General features: G+C 36.4%; 1 protein-coding gene across 1 annotated transcript in view; it reads right to left on the bottom strand.

The window, feature by feature from the left end:
* Window positions 1-3,053: 3,053 nt before the first annotated feature.
* MALRD1 (MAM and LDL receptor class A domain containing 1) overlaps window positions 3,054-17,776 on the bottom strand; it is a 257,882-nt gene continuing 243,159 nt past the window's right edge. Inside the window, exons 36-40 of the mRNA XM_065627902.1 lie at window positions 15,379-15,461; window positions 15,196-15,286; window positions 5,622-5,697; window positions 3,913-3,969; window positions 3,054-3,182 (exon numbers count right to left, since the gene is read on the bottom strand). Coding sequence (XP_065483974.1) covers window positions 3,054-3,182; window positions 3,913-3,969; window positions 5,622-5,697; window positions 15,196-15,286; window positions 15,379-15,461 — 436 coding nt within the window. The remainder of the gene's footprint in view (window positions 3,183-3,912; window positions 3,970-5,621; window positions 5,698-15,195; window positions 15,287-15,378; window positions 15,462-17,776) is intronic.

Below are 17,776 nucleotides of genomic sequence, written 5' to 3' on the forward strand. Positions count from 1 at the left end.
TGTATATTCCTTATCCTTTTGATTTGCTTTGTGTCAGTAGCAATTTTGCATATAAGCTCATGGCAGTGCATAACCCTGAGGGTTCTACTTACCTCCTTGAACTAATTTATTACATGATTAATCATGTTGTTACAGAGTACAGCCCCTTTTTACAAAAAGAAACAACACTTTACATGAATCACGTTGAATACTTTAACTACTAAGGTAGCTTTAATACACAGTTTCATCGGAGACCAGCTGTAGTGCAGTGCTTAATAATGTCCACTTCTTGATAACATGTCCATGTGAATACCAAATAGATTACTAATGTTAATGTTGTTGATATAGCATGTTTCTAACATAACTATACCTTCCTGTTGAGTCAATTGTATTCTAAGCCTTAGATACCAAAACAGTAATAACGTGGACTAAAGCCTTACAGATTCACATACCATATATATTGTAAAACACCTGCCAGAGAATTATACTGTTTTATGACCTGCATGAAGTGGTTGAGAAAAATGAGTGACTGGAAGAAGAAGGACTCAAAATTAAAGACTAAAGTGAAGAACAAAATGAAAACAGCTTTCTCTTGAGGGAAAAAACCCAACAAACATTACTTATAATTACCTTTAAATTATTTAGATTTAGCAGCCCAAACTTTCAAAATATGCAGAAAATATTAAAGCACTAGATTATAACTTTTTTTTTTTTTTTTTTTTGTTCTCCACAGTTGTATGCTAATCATTGTGCTGAGTGCGAATTCAGTTTTTCCTCCTGTTATGATCAATCAGAGTCTTGGTTCTGGAAATGATCACATAATTACACACAAGATTAAAGAATTCCCATGAATAATTTGTGCTTATTTCTCCCTGTTAAACGCATTTAACCCAGTTGAGTGTGCCTTGCTGACTTGCCTCTGAGACTCACATTTTCATTGGAAAAGTAGACTACCAACCTTCTCCTCTAGCTGATAACTTTTTCTGGCTTTGTCTTGTTGCCTAAACATTTCCTTGAACTTGACCAGCTCAATAAAAAGTCTGAGTTTTAACACTTTGTTTAAAAACATTCTATCAATTATTAAAATGGAAAATTATTTTGATGAAAGGCTTGTCTTGCTTCAGAGATAATCCAGAAGAGTCACAGTTCTCTCAGTAAATAGCTACAGATGAGAAATATTATATTCTTTGAGTTACTTTACAATAATTCTTTATAGTCATATGCTTCTATTTAGGACATTAAAATATGAGTAACACTAATAGTAAAATCAATATATTTTGTTTCATAAGGGAGAATGTGATAAAATTCTACAATTATTAATTTTATCCTTTTCATGACTGTAGTTTTTTACAGATATATTATACATAGTGTGACACAATGACCGGAGATGTAAGGACTATAGCATAACCAGCATTTTAGTGTTTAATGAAATTCTGAAAGCAGTGCTAGTCTATTGCAGAATAAATGAGGATTTGACTATATGGGCTTGACCTTGTAGGAATGTTCAATGCCTGTTTATAATGTGGAGATCAATCATATCATGCAGATTTATCAAAATACCAGAGTTCAGGAGCTGGAGGCACTTGGCACTTTGCTGGATCAAGGGTATTCTCTGTGTCTCGACTTCACAATTGTAGTAAGCAAATTCCATGTTTCTGTCTTGCTTATCTTGTTTCAGAAAGAAAACAACATGTGTGATCCTGTGTCACAGTTTCTTATTTAAAACCTCCATGAATAACATCTGGTAACTTCCAACTAAGCTCAGCATTAAAGCAGGTGTGTGTACGAGACATGAAGCTCCGAACGGCTTCGTTAAAGCAGCCATGAGGCAGGAGACAGCTGTATGAATTCAGGGCACAGAGGAGGAGAAATTGCAGTGTGAGTTTGTTACCTGTACTGCCAACCGGCCAGATGTACAGCAGCTGGTCAGGACATGTAACTCTGGGCCAGATGGGGACTGATGCTTCTTTTTCAGTTTGTAGTTAGGACACGTCAGGGAAACAAGTTCAGGAGACACAGCTTTTTGGGTGGGCTACGGAGCCCGAGGAAGAACTGAGCATACTACAGTGGATTACAGAAGAGAGGGGGAGGAGAAATATTAGGTTTTGTAATGCAGCAGAGAGGCAATTATGAGTGTATTTCTGAAAAAGTATGGAAAGAATGGTGGGCAAACGTCTATGGGAATCATGCCTTGCTACTTCTGCTACCTATCAAACAACATGCCAGTCAGCTAAGAAAACCTAAATTGAAAAGTAGTTCTGTAGCCCCACGTAGAGAGCTATGCACAACTGTTAAGCTATTAAGAAAAAGGAGGAAATCCAGAATGTCTTTCTCATGTAAGCATGGGACAACATAAGTTTCAGCTGTGTGGGAGGCCAACATATTCAGCAGAAATATGGTTTCCTGAACATGCTAGTTTCCACCCTCTGTCAACTACTAAGCTAAATTTATCATTAGTACTGTGGTAAGCACTGTAGAGCTGACCAGAAAGGAATTTGGTCAGATATGGCTATCAAGGTTAACAATAAAGATTTTTTTAAAAAAATAAGTGTACATACCAGTATGTCACATTGACGAACCACATGCTGAGCTGATATGAAAATCCGTGATTCATAATCATCTTTGGTTTAGCTCAATATGTTTCTAATTATACAAAGACTTTTCTCTTGCCTCTGTCCCTTTGAACACTAAAATAGCTATTTAAAGTTCCTTTCCAATGCAAAATTACAGAAATATTTAAGTCATTATTTCCCAAATAATTGTCATAAAATTATGATTCCCAAAACTCCAGAATCTGGATTTTTTAAAACATTTTATTAACATACTGGAATTTGAACTGTATAAATGTAAAATGAATTCATAGTATAGTTACCAATCTCTTTCTGCACCAAGAGAAATGACAGTGGAGTATATGTTTCACTTGTATATGGATTCCATTTTTAATATAAAGTTACTTTCTGAACATAATTATTGTAATAGAAGAGTTATTCTGTGAAGAGTTATTCATTCATATTGCAAATGCTATAGTATCACTTCATACTGTCAGATTTTAGAACAAATCTTCAGAAAAATAATTACAAGCAATATTGATCCTGTTTTATGTCTGTTTTCAAGGAATTGCATAATTTTTCCATGTCTTCTGATGCTTCACCATAAAGAGGATTTGGAAAAGAAATAGCATTTGCATCTTCATTAAAAGGATGCTAAAAGAAAAGGCATATAATTAAATATAAAAAGGAAGTAATTAAATTCATTTGTTAGAACGGGCAGATGAATGGCTGTAGATTCATTACAGAACTAACATATGATATTAAGTTCAAAGAAAACTATAAAATTCCTGAACTTTTTATAACAGATTTTCAGCTGATAGAAATTAGCATATCTCCACCAAAACCTTTATCTGCTACATGCAGCTGATCAAGTCATTTAACCTTCTTTCCAATCTGTTCCCACCCTTACTTGTCTCCAGAGCTCTTGGTCTAATATACATACAGTATTATTTTGGGGCAATCTGTGTACAACAGTGTAATTGCAGTGAGTGACAAATTTTTGGTACATGGTATTGCAATTTAAACAACCAGTTTTAATTTTATTGAATTAAGAGTGTGTGAGAAAAGAAATAATATGAACTCTTCAGGTAAGGACTTCTGTAGTTCTAAACATTTTCTTCAGCATCGGCCTTACTGGAAAGCGTTGAACTGCCATATGTTGTAACAAGTAGCTACAGTAAGCAACATTAATGAAATTGCTATTGCGGTCCTTGTCCGCCAATCCAACTCTGATCATCTTTCTCAGATTTCCAGAGGTGCTAACATTAGGAGTAGCAGTATACCATTGACTTTAAGTGACTTTTTTCCCTTTCCTCTGCAAATGAATTTTATTTAATAGCTCAACACATATCCTACTTTAGAAGAGAAACATGTTATTACATACCTCATGCCATGGAGAAACACTGATTTGAACAGTGGGTGAGGTGGCATACACAGGAGACTACAAAAAGAAAAAACTGCTTCAGAATACTTCTAGCGAGCTGCAAATAATATCCCAAAAATATCCTTCCATGTGGCTGTCTGAGTAACACACTCTATGAATCCAAAACTATGAGGCAATATTATAGGCAAGTGTGTGGTAATGTAAGTCCACTGGTTTCGGTGTTCAGAAAGGTCTGGGAAGAATTGTTCTTTCTTTACGAAACTTGTATATGCCTGCAAGTGCATAACTTGTGGATATTCAGCTGGAGATGAGAGCTGTTGCTCATGTTTTACCATATCTTTTCATTGGTAATACACCATTTGGATTTAAGATTCATCAGACTCAGAGAAAACCCATAACTCTTATTTTCCCTTTTAAGGGAAGATTTAGTGAAAACACATATTTTCCCAGTCTTAAAGACAATAGAGGAAAATCTGCTACAGCACTGGACTTCAATCACAGTGCCTGGGGCTGTCTTTCGTGAAAATGTCTCTCTTGACACCGTGCTTCTGTTTTTCAACTTGCTATTAAATGAAGACTGTCAGGAATCTATTTTAACTACAGTAAAAATGTCCTGATAAATTGGACGTGATCGTGATGGCAATGTTTCCAACTTGGAGCTCTTGCAAACCCCAACCTGTAAGTGAATTAATTTGATCTAATGTCTCTAAAATCAGGTGTAAGGAACCTTTTATAGAAAGTAAATGGCATGTCATAGTTAATCCTATTCAAAGCTACAGTGGAATCTTGTAATACTGACTGTGGAAAGGGAAAGGAAGTTTTATTTTCTATTTCAAACCAAGCCTAGTTCTTTCAGTGATAATAAGGATAGTATCAAAACGAGGGCAGGAAGAGTGTTTTAAATATTTTTTTTCTCTCCTTTTACCTCCAAGGTGCTTTGTCTGTATTATTTTCAAGGATAAATAGCAGATATAGATGCCTTTCAAGTCAATCATATTTCTCTTGTTAAATGTAAAACACAAAATTTATCTAGCACTCTAATTTGATAATTAAATCTTGCCTTGAAATCTTTTGCTATACTATGTCCATTTTTACATATGTATTTTATTTACAGACATCTTTGTTACTCTCAATTATGATCAACAAATAGTATTAGGGAAATGTATGAACAAGCGTTTGTTTAGTGTCAAGATGAATTTTACAGTGGTGGGAATAGTAATGCACATTAACAGTATTGGGAAGTGTTATAAGCTATTTTATTAAAGTTAAGTAAATGTGCAAAGGCAACTTGGGTGCTGAATTGTGCATTGTGTGGTTTTGGTGGTGGTGGTGTTATTTTGTTGTTGGGTGTTTGCTTTGTAATTTTTTTTTTTTTTTCCAGAAGCAAAAAGAGACAAGTCCCAGTGAGATTTTTTTTTTCTTCTATATATCTGGATAAATATTTTCCAAAAGACGTTTTTTCTCAGATTGAGCAGCGGACAGTCAGTATTAGTTATAAACATCAAGATATTCTCAAAACTGAACTGATTTCAAATCTGTCTATGTTTTGAAAATGCACTGGAACTGATCTGAGTGCTGCAGTATTTTTTCTTACGTTTTATTAAATAGCATTCAGTGAGTGATTACACTGCTTGTTTTAATGGAAAACTTATTTGAGAACTACAGCCTCACATTTTTCTGAATGTATATAGGAAGCTATTGCTACTTACCTTTGTTTTCTCAGATGAACTAAAGTCTGCGTACAATGGGTTGGCAAATGAAGCATTAGTGGTTTCCTCCCGTTTCCTTGAAAAGTCAAGCAAACAACAACAAAACACCCACAATATCACACAGGTTAGCAAAGAACCAAATGGCTCCAGGTTCAAAAAACTTGAGTCAAAATATATATGCTAAATATATTTCTGACTGAGCTCTACTGATATTAATGAAATTAAACAAATGTTCTGTGTAAGTTGTGTGTAGGTTAAAATAATAATTTTTCGTTTGTTGCTGCTAAAAATATGTATGCTTTTGGATATGCATAGACCTACTTGGTATTCATAAAATGCGGGTAGAGTGCTATACATTAAATAAAACCTGATATTAGCTAAAAAGCTACGTTGCTATAATTCGTTTGCACATGATGAGATCATGTTCTTTCTGTGTTTTGCTACAATCACACTAGCAATTCAATAATTACCATGGTCTTAGGCTCAGAAATCAAGAACACACTAGTTATTTAATTGTTATAAGAATTCTTTTTTCCAACAAATTAAGAAAGAACTTACATTTGAGGTCAAAATCATCAGCATTAGTTTTAAAACTACAGGATCTCCCCATACTTTTTGCTACAGAATCAAAATTATTTAAAGAATCACTGAAGCTATTGGAATTCAAAGGTTTCATTAATTAACACAGTGCCTTAAGTAATTTATAATAGATGAAGAGGACAAGTTTTACTAATTATGGGTCTTACGTCCATTACCTCAGCTAGAGGTTTAAAGATATGCTTTCCTGACAGAGGCCTCCACATATTCCTTTTCTTGGAAGCACTTATGACCTGTGCGGTTAATCCCATTAATTCTGCAGAAGCAAAGGATATTCGGGGATGGAACTTTCTGTCTACATCTATTTTTTTTTCCATATATCTCGCTGGTTGCTAATATTCTACAATACTTGAAATCATCAAAACTGTTCCAATACTATATTCAAAGCAAAAGCTGTATTAGTTAAAATTACTGAAGAATGAAGCAGAAACATTTTCTTTTTTTTATCTTTGCTTTTGAAGACATCCTTTTTTTTTTTTTTTTTTTTAACTAATGCTTTTATGAATAAGGGCATATCCATGCTTTTGTGTACATAGGAATCTGTGTACAGGATTCTAAAATAAGAATTTCCCTAAAGATAATATTCAATCTCAATGATTGAAAGGTGCATTTAGTTGTATTAAAAAGTGTTTCTATTCAAAAGCTGCTTCTATAGATGGTTTAAGCAGTGTCTCCCTGGGAACTGACAGGCTCTGTTACTGTGGCAGGCAGAACTGAGGGGACAAGAATAGTCATGGAGACATAACAGATGGAGAGGTTGGGAATGGAAGCTGTTGTTCATCAGCAAGAGCCACAGGAGAGACACATCACATTTCTTTTGTAAAGAACTAAAACCAGAATAGATGCTTAGGAGGAAGGCACAGGTAGGCTACAGAAATACATCACCTTATGATAAATCAGTGTGGGAATCTAAGTTTGGGGTTTAGACTAAACCATGTACATCTGCTTAAAATCTTTCACAACAAGGCTGCCAGAAAGTAATTCCTTCTAATGTCAGTCTCATAGTTCAATTTGATTATCTGACACAGCAATGTGGAGAGCTGAATATTTAAACATGTTGATTTGTTCATTTGATCTTAATCTTAATCATAATAAATCATAATATTCTGATGCTTTTATTTAGTTTAGTGAAACTAAAATATATTAGGTTATTTATAGGCCTCCTAAGTGTATATTTGCATACTAATCCTTCTGAATAAAGTCCACAAAATGTATACAGAATTGATTTTTACTCTAAAATCACACCATTGCTCACAAAACCTGAGACCAGAAGCAAACTCAGATAAGAAGTTTTCAAAGAACTTGACTGTGCTCCTAAACTAGTGCCCAAAAGGCCAGATTTGCATGCCTTAATTTTGGTGTCTCATTTAGACATCACAAACCAACTATATAGCCTAACAGCATGATATAGAATTAAGCACGTCAATTCTGCTTACAGTCAGTGGAGACATTTCCAAAGGGCAACGAAAGTCACACAGTTCACTAGAGGGAATCACCTTTTATGTGCCAATGAGAAATTACAAGGATAGGGACAGGTCTGATTCTCTTTCTTCCTCCACTCCCCCATTGAATTTAAGCAATTAGTGCAAGACATATACGTTACTTATTTGGGCAAGAACACGCTGAGTACTCAGGTCTTTCCTGAGGGCAGGAAGGACACCGAACAGAGATCTCCAGCTTCTTCTGCAAGGAGGATAACTAACCAGCAGGATACTGTGCCAAACCATGGGCACCAAAAAGAGAGCTGGCTGAGTTCTTCAACAGCATGTCTGTGGTTGCTGTGTTTAGTGCTGAAATTGGGCTTGCCTGTGCGCGTGAGGTTTTCTCAGGCATGAAAATTGGGTCTTGCTCAGATTGTCCAGCACATTTCAGGCATCCCTCCACTTTAGGTCTGAATCATGAAAGAGCATATATAGTTGGGCATCTAGTCTTAGGGACTATGGAAATTTTGAGGCCTAATATATGGGCACTATTTGAATTTATGCACCTTGGATTTAGGTGAAGTGGAGAATACCTTTAAGTTGTCTCCTGTTCTTAGGAACCTTTTGCCAAAGCAGGGCTTTGGAAGTCATCTTGAATATATTACCTTACATGTAGTATATATGTTGCACATATATGCACATAGATGGATATATATGAATGTATTTATACAAACATATGTATGGTTAAACCCTATCTATGAATGTATAATAGCAAACAATTCTTTCCAAAGGATACCAATAAGCATCCTTAAAAATTTCTGAAATATTTTTGAATTACTTAAAAGACCTCAAGAAAGTGCAAATTTAATCACATGTTTACACAAGTTCTATAATCCATCAGTTGGATGAGTTAGTAACTGGCTGAAGAAGTCGGTGTTTGGGAACTGAGATGAAATATTCACATTGCATGTTGTGCATGCATCTCCAGAAGTAAACACAACACATTAGATCTTTAATTAATTAGAAATATAAAGCATTCCTTATTAGAGCAAAGCAATGGTATGCCCACTCTGGCACTCTGCCACCAATATAAATACTACTGAGGAAAGCATAAAAGTGCAGTATTAGTCAGTGGGGGGAGCATTGCCTTCTGGTCACCAGTTTATACCCTAATTTTAACTGCTTGATCGGGCAGTTTAACTTCATGTACTGCAGTGGCTTGAGTCAAGCTCATCCTTGCAGCATGTCCTGTTACTTGGCTTAAGTGAAACATTGCCCTGATAGAAAATGATACCTTATTGCTACAGTAAAAAGCAATATACCCATCACAAGGTCTTACGATGGAGAGGTATGTATGTGTTACAACTATAAAGTAAGGGCAAGGGTAACTCATCACTCACAAAAATTAAGGTGCAGAGTAATTAATCAATGTGAAACGGTTATAAATCTCATTTATGAAAAAAACCCATAAATGCCAAGTTCAGAATACTGTACCAAGCAGGGAATAATTAGGGTTAAAAATGCAAAGCATAGCATGATTTAGGAAAAAAAAATAAACAAACTCAAACATGTGGGTAAGGCAGCTCAGAAGGTATTGGGTTTTCTAACATAACCAGAAATACCACAACAGAAAAGGAGAGGATTAATCATCTTGCGATGGTCACATGGCTCATAGCTTTGCTAAGCTCATCTGCATTCTTTAGTAGCAAATGTCATAGGTTTCTCCACTAAAGCTTCACAGAAATGGGAGAAAGTTATATGCCCCACAAAATACCTGCCAGTGTATACAGGGACTGCTGAGTAACATCATGCCTTTAAATGGAAAATAGAAGTATCTAGATTTCATTTGTTTGGATGTAGTATCTCAGAATTTTGTACTTTTCAATGTAACTTTCAATGAAAAATCAAATATTTTTTTTAGACAGCACACACATTTGTAGGAAATACAGTACTAGAAGAATGTTTATCATCAGGTCCATAAGAACAAGAACAAAATCCTAGTGGACCAAAGATTCAATTACAATTAAGCTACTAATTAAAATAATCCCTTAAAATTATTCTTTATAGATGTTCTAAAGCTGTTCTAAACACAAACTGTAACTCAAGATCTCAATTTCCAAAATGTTTTAAAAATCTTTTAAACTAAATTTAGGTTTGCAGAAGTGGGCTATATTTTACATATCCTACAGAAGGAACAGGAGGCACAATGCAAGGAGGGTAGACTTTCTAAAAGCTGCATTTGAAATCATAGGTAAGTCACTTCAATGCTCGATTAGGCTTTTCATATTCTGTCTGGGCTTCCTAGGTCTGCACTTTGTACCTTTTGAGACACTTCAGGAAACTTAATTATTTATTTTTTAAAAAAATCCGTCCTTCGCATCTTTCATCTTGGTGATCTTGAAGGCTATACACCAAGAGATTTGCTCTGTTTCAGCATGTCACCTCCTGTTTCTTTGCAAGCTTTCCTATGTGTAGTGGTTGTGAGATGTACATTTCAGAAAAACTGAAGACTTCTGACTATAGCACTGGGTTTCTTCTTTCAGAAAAAATATGCAGAAGAAGGAATGGATTTGGATAGCAGCACTAGACTAATAAAACAACTCTCAAACAACAGTTTATGACTGCTGCTTCCTAGTTTTGTTTTTCTTTGTCCCATAAAACTGCCCTTTTTTCTCTCATTCTAGAAAAACAGTATCTGTTTCCATTCCAGTTCACAAGCTAAAATGGTTCAGTAAATATAATTCTATCGTCATTCTTCTTATCACTTCGGGATATAGGAACAGAGGCATAGCCAGCAACAACCTCTGGCAGTTCTTCAGATCTGCTTGGAGATCCTTCCCTGGACTATGTTATCCATTCCTCCACACCAGACCTCCAGAAGGGTATGAGTCTAATTGGAGAAAGTCCTGGCAACAGTGACTGGGAATCATCATAATTGTAAGAAAAACTTAACCATGAAGAAAGGCTAAAAGCACTGAGCTTGTTTAGCGTAAAGAAAGCACCATGTAAGGAGGCATGACAACTGTCTTCAAGTACATAAAAAGCTTACTGCAAGGAGGAAAGGAATGATCTGTTCTTGTCCATGGTGAATAGGAATGAACTTCAATTGTAAACAGATATATTAGCAGTTCGAAAAAAACTTTCTAACATTAAGCTTTCTACCTACCTAGTGTACCAGGATTGCCTGAGGATGCCATCAAATTTGTGTTGTTAGAGATCTTTAAGCACAAACCCAGAAGTGATACAATTGAATCTGTCCTGTGGCAGGATGAAAAATTGCGTTTGTGGGTTCGGTTTTCCCATGATTTTCTATAATTTTAAAATATTTTCTCAGAGCACCTCAGTTTTTTCCTCTCTTGCCTGTGTGGCAAGATACATTACTGATATGCTTTGGAAAATTTAATGTTCTGTTTTCGTTATGACTGACAGAATAATAACAGCTGTGTCACATTAGCATTGCGGCTGATGGCACAGATCAAGGATGGGAAAGAAACAAGCTGAAAGGATCCAGGGACATTGACTGCTTTAGAAGCAATAGCAAAGAAGCACATCTTAGCTGGGCGGAAAGTGTTTGATTCTCACTTTTTAAAATAAAATGAACCATGAGATGGAAGCTGCAGTAAAGTGGAAGCTAAAATGAAGCTTTGCTTCTATTTGGTCAATAAAGACAAATGCCATTAAAGGAGTGGAGTAACTGGCAGACTTCCATTCTGGACTACAAAATGTCATCTCTGGAGCACAAACAGGAATGTGAGAAACTTGTGAGCTTTCTCTGATCTGGGGTTTCTGTACAAAAGTTTCACGTATTTCCAGCTGGGAACTGGGAAGTAGCTTGATTATCTGAATGCCATCGTGGTAATGAAGTACACTGCTGCCAAGCCACGTGGTGGGCTGCTTTTGTCTGTTAGGAAATAAACTTACACGATGACTTCCAATAACTCCCACTCAGGCAGTGAAGAGTTTAAAGCCTGCAGATCAGAGAGGAAATTCTTGCTAAGGGAGGAGAAGGAGAGAGCAAATGGACAGCAGGGCATTCTTTCCAGGTTGAAAGGAGGGGTTAAGGCACTATTAGTCTTTTCAGTGAAGAAAAAGATAGGCAAATGTAACTCTCGTATTCTCACCACTGTTAGTGACAACCTCTTTGCCAGCAGTTGTCTAAGAGGTCACCAGCCTACCCCTACTGCCCGCTACCTGGTTTTCTCATGAAAAAATTATTCCAGTTGGACTTAGAAACTTCTCCTCCAGCTCTTGTATGCATTCCTGTGCTATTTCCATTGAGGCATAAATGGATGTGCAATCCATTTTAAAATACCCTGGGAGCTAGCACCTACAACTGTTGGTGTGTCTCCGGAGGATGGTCTGCCAGTGCCTGCATGTGTGATTTTATACCAGTAAAGAAAAAGGAGACACTAATAGAAATGATTAAAAAAATAGCTAACAAAAGAACTTATTAAAAGGCAGTAAATATGGGCTCAAGTGTGTGAAAGCTTCCCTATGAAAGAATGGACAAGCAGGCACTGCTAGAGTGCCTTTCTTGTCTAACAACTTTAAGAAAACAACATGACCCAGGAAGGTGGGCACAAGCCTTTGAAGTGAAAATGAATTGAAGGAAAGTATCATGCATGTGCACAGCTAAATTCCTCTAGTTCATCAAATCACCTTAAAAAAAATCAGGAGTAAAATCTCATGCCTCTGTGTGGTGCTGTCACATTGTACATTTTACAGACTTATGCAAACACAAGTCACTTCTTATTCTAAAGCCTTATCTTAAAGATCCAAAGTTTAGTATGATAACATCGGCTGCATTTTGACTAGTCACTTCTGGTTACTGATTAAGCACTTTAGGAGTAACTTGCCTTAATTTACCACAATGTTTCCAGCTGTGGTTTTTATATACCAAAATATGCTAGGCACTAGGTAGTTGAAGAGGGAGAGACAGACGGCCTGGATGAGCTTATCTTCTCAAATTCAAGGTTTCAGATTTTATTGTTTTCACAATTTAACAATTTCAATCAAATTGCCATGTATTAGCTAGATTATTTCCTGACAAGATGCCTATGAAATACATTTTAACTTACATGTTAAGTCAACTGTGACTAAAACCAATGGAAATAAAAAAAATTATTCTGTACCATGGGCAAAGTGATTTGACAATCTTAGTCAGTTCCTAATAGACAAAACTTGGAACTAAATAAATTTCCATCATCGTAATTTACCTTTCTGGCAGCTCCAGTAAAAACAATCAAGACTGGAATGAACTTCGCTGTGTAAAGTATCTAACCCTCTATTTCACAGCTCTGATTCTCTTCACATCAGGGCTGTAATAAATATAGTGCCATTGTAAGAAGATCCTCATTCATCCCTATTTTATTACGTACCTAATAGGACTATTAAGTGTTTGGCATTATATTGCAACAGGGTACCTTTTCATGTGCAAAAAAGACTCTGTATTTTTTTTAACATGTATAATTGCAAGAAAGGAAAGAATATTCCTTGAATTCAGATATGTGGGTAGAAGAGAAGTGGATAACTATGCAGTAACCCTTAAGCAGACACTTATGAAAGAAAAAGGTAAAAGGGAGTGTTTAGAGCACAGGAGAAGTAGCATAAGAAAAAAACAGTCTTTTGTTGATTAAAATACCTTCAAACATGTTTTGAGAATAGAGATTACATTTTTTTTGGTCAAAATTATAAATTGAAATTACAAAAACAAAAAATCAAGCAGGTCTTATAATACAACTAATCTTGCACTTCTGAGGTGCCTTTCCATATGTGTACCTTAGCAGGTTATATAAATATGAACGAATTAAGTCTTAAAGCCCCTGTGAAGTAAGATAAGGAAATGCTGTTATTCCCACTTTACAGAAGAAGCAGCAGACATAAAGAGAGTAGGTGAAGCTATACACTCAGTTAACAGTAGCACAACCACTAAATGTTCCTGCTTCAGCATTTTGCTTCTGTGTCCATAAACAGCTCCACCTGTCAGGGGTAGCATGCTGTGTTAGGAGACGTGTCAGCACCAATAACGTCAGGACATGAGTCTGCACTGTTTAGTAGATAGTTTGGGAGATAACAACATCCCCAAAGAGAGAAAGGTCTATAGCAGAGCAAAAGTTTATAGGAAAAGAGACAGCTTTGAAGATGAATTCTGGAAAAGAAAGTGAGGGGTGAGGGAAATACAACAACATGAAAATGGACAGGGGAATGCACAACAGGGATTACTGAAAGGGAGGAAGGGACAGAGGTGGGTACTTGCTGGCAGAGAAGGGTCTAGTAGAATAAGTCAAGACATGGGCAGAGAAGAAATACAAGTGTTAGAAGAAAATAAGAAACAGCAAATTTTTTTTTCAAATCTTAAATTTGGGAGGAGACAGAAAGCTTATCAGAGGGATGACAGGAAGGGCTAGGAAATATATTTGTGAAATAATGAATTGCCAGTCTAAGGCATATATTAAAAAAACTCTGAAATCAAATAATTGGATGAAGAGTTATCTCTAGTACTCGTAGTATTGTTATTCAAAGCACTCAAAAGAAATTTTGAAATAAACCACCACTATTTTTTTTTCATTTACTGAGGATGCACTTTATGCTGTAGAAAGTCAGAAGATAATTTAGTTGCTATTTGCACAGTACTAATAGCAAGCATAATACTGGATGGAAGAAATATAGATTTTGAAAAAAAATAATCACCACCTAGAGCACTCATTCAACATGAGTAAGACAGGTCCTTTTACCACAAGCCAAGAGGTCTGTGGACCTAGGGCAACAAGGCAGTACTGGATAGTGGGTGTGAGATGAAGTCACAGGGGAAATGGGTGAAAGGAACAGATAAGGTGACATCAGTGAGACATATCCAAAGAATCACTGACCAAGATGACTAAAAACATTCAAACAAAAAGTCATACTGTGAGTGTGTCTGTACTAACTAAAGGAAAGGGGCCATATACTATGCTTTCTAAAAATGGTCACATAATTCTGCAGTCTCCCAGCTTGCATTTTTTCTGATCTATTAAAGCTTTTTATGCAAAACCCTAACATTTTATGCTAGAAAACCTCCCACTTTTATTTCATCCAGTTATCACAGGGAAAGTTCTCAGATGTGTGTAAATATTGAAATATTTAGGGCAAAAATGTCCCCTCAGGTGCATGTGGTACTCGGTAGCTTCAAGAGGAGCTGTGAATTTGCTTGTAAGAAACTGATTTGGCCTCTTAGGTTCCAAGAAACCATAAATACCTTCTATGTTTCACATTTAAGTATCATGTACAAAATTCAGGGCTACTGCTGTTAAGGTGGGTAGATGATGAATGTTATAATTTAGGAATAATCATACAACGTTGCAATCAAAACATTCTAAGCAGTTAAGCTGTAACTCATTGTTTCCAGACTGAGGTCCACTGAGGTCAGCTTGTGTTGTGAAGCTAGGTTTTATGCTTAGTGTGGCATATGAAGGCAAACAGACTGTAGGGTGATGTAAAAGTTGAAACCAAAGAGATTGGGCAGATAGCTATTTCTTTGTGCCGCATTTGTCTCTGCTTTACACAAAAGTTTCACTTACGTTTCTGGCACTTTCTTCTTTGAAAGGAAATACAAGGCAGCAGCTGTAATTTTAATCAGCAAGAAACCGATACCCAACCCAATCCAAATATCTGCAAAATCAGAGCAATCAAAGACAGAAATAAGTAAAATGAAACATTCAAAGAATGAATTGAAAGATACTTCTTTCTTTTTACAGACCCACCATTTCGAAGAGGACTTGAAGCTGGAGGCTGAATAGGTTTAGCACTTATGTGGCAACGGTTTCCTTTCCATTCTTTTCCACATCTGTGAATAAAACAACAATTTTTGACAAAGAATGAAGCAAGGATCGTGAACAGTGACAAGCACACAAGAAATGCACATCCTTTTGATTACTTTTGCCAGTGCCTAAAGCTTACCCAGGAATCACAAAGAGCAGCATCAAAGTTAATAGAATGAAATGTAAGAGAGAAATACACAAAATGAATTTAAGAGAGAGAAAAATAGAACAAAACAAAATTCAAATATTAGAATTGTCTTCCTTGTCTATATTGCCACCGTATTGTTCTCCCACAGCAAAATAAATTTGACTTATTTCCCTGTTATCACCCACGTGAGGGTTAAATATCTCTCTGAGCTGAGGATGTGGGAACCTAATATAGAGAAAGATAGATGATTAGAGATGAGAAAGATGTTTTTCTCTCCCCTCCTAATCTGTCTCTCTTTTGTTTTTCTGTTACCTTGTAAAAAGGATACCCCTTCAACAAATGCCTCTTCAAAACCGAAGTGCTACATTTGACCTAAGAACTGCAGCCATGTAAAATCATCCTAATTTGCTGTTTGGTTCAAATCCAGTCTTGATTTGAAGTGAGCAAAATACAAACAATTCAACACAAGCTTTGATATTTGATTTTACAGTTGTTGCTTAAGTTACTGTGTACCATTTCTCACTTTAATTTGCCTGGGTTTAGCTTTTGGCTACTTGCTTTTATTATGGCATTCTCTATCAGAACGAAGGGACCTTGGAGACCCAGGTGAGGGTCAGCTGCCTCTATTGAGACAGGCAGCAGTTTGGAGCACCCTACATTGATCTTCTGGGTACCCCAGGGAGCCTCAAAATGGCTGTAGGCACATACATTTACAAACCCTAAATGATGACTAGTGTAAAGGGTTGTTAGAGGTATGGCTACATATTGACACCTAGATTTCAGGTGCTCCACATGATGAGCTGAATCCCACCCTGAGTGTCACACTGGAATGACTTACACCAACTTGTTGATTATCTGCATGGCTGATGGTTTATAAACTTCATAAATTTTTAACTTTTTTTTTTTTAAGGAGCATCAGAAAGAAGTAGTGGTAATAGTCCTGTTTCAGTCCTACTAATATCACATGAATAGGCAATTAGTTTCAGTTCTCATGATTTCTCTCTTTACAGTTTCTCAAACTATTAATGTGGAGGAGGATTGTATATTGAATTGCTTTCTTACTGTAACAGCAACGTGTTTTTCATAGTCACTGATTTTTATAAAGTAGTTTCTATTTTGTAATCATGGTTTCCTCTCTTTCCCTTAAATGCATAATATGAAAACTGACTTGTACACAAATCTTTATATTAAGGCTATTTTATTAGAACACGTGAGAGAGGACTTCATGTTGTTTGTCGTGGTTTGGCACATGGTATTGCCTATGTACCTTATCCTAGCAGTTGCACACTGAGTTATGAGGCAATCCACAGGGAGAGAAGTATTTGATTTGCCCAGAAAACGAGTGCGGTGGATTTAGGGAGAGAAATGGTAGGAGGAGGAGCAGAAAACATCTGTCTGCAGCCTTAGTGAAATTTAGGAGAATCCTGAATGGATCAAGCCATGTCTGAAAGCAGATCTATATCCCAGTCTCAGATATGATAGGAGGAAGATGACTTCACTAAAGACCAAAAGAGGCTCGTGGGATCTGTTGCAACTCAGGGGACCATTGAAAAATAGTGGGCAGAGAACATGCTGGGGGGAAAGGACCAGATCTACCTAAACACAATTGGCAGAGATAGATTTATTTAACCCTCACAGACCTGCGTTTTCTCTGGCTAAAGAGTTACCTTGTTCAAGGTTAGCAAATGGCATATGAACAAATCCTAGCTTTAGAGACTACAGTCAGCAGCATATTCTGGCATGCTCATTTTAAAGAAAAAAGTGGCACAATTTCATCTGACAGCTCTGGCTGAACTGGAGAACCATTGCATTCAGTGACTGAAAATACCTGGTCCCTTCAGTCTCCTTCTTCTTCAGCATACTACAAAATATCATGTCATTTGGAAGCTGGTCTTTTATGCGGACTAATGATTTTGTACAAGTGTCAAAGTGCAGCCAGGCTCATACCAAGCCCTGTGGATCCATGTAGAAACATTACAATCTGACGGTAATCACCCATTAAAATCATTTGCTGATTGCTCTCAATTGTATAATTTTCTTTCTTTGCATTTGCCAGATTTTCTGTTGAGCTGGTTATGCTTTTAACCAAAATTTCCTTCTTTCTTGTCACTGCAGAACTTACTTGACTGTAAAAGAAAGAATGAGAAAACAGATTTGCAGCTGTGCACAAACACTACTCAGACACAGCAAGAG

Source organism: Caloenas nicobarica, chromosome 2 (assembly GCF_036013445.1).
Source record: "Caloenas nicobarica isolate bCalNic1 chromosome 2, bCalNic1.hap1, whole genome shotgun sequence".
NCBI classification, from domain to species: domain Eukaryota; kingdom Metazoa; phylum Chordata; class Aves; order Columbiformes; family Columbidae; genus Caloenas; species Caloenas nicobarica.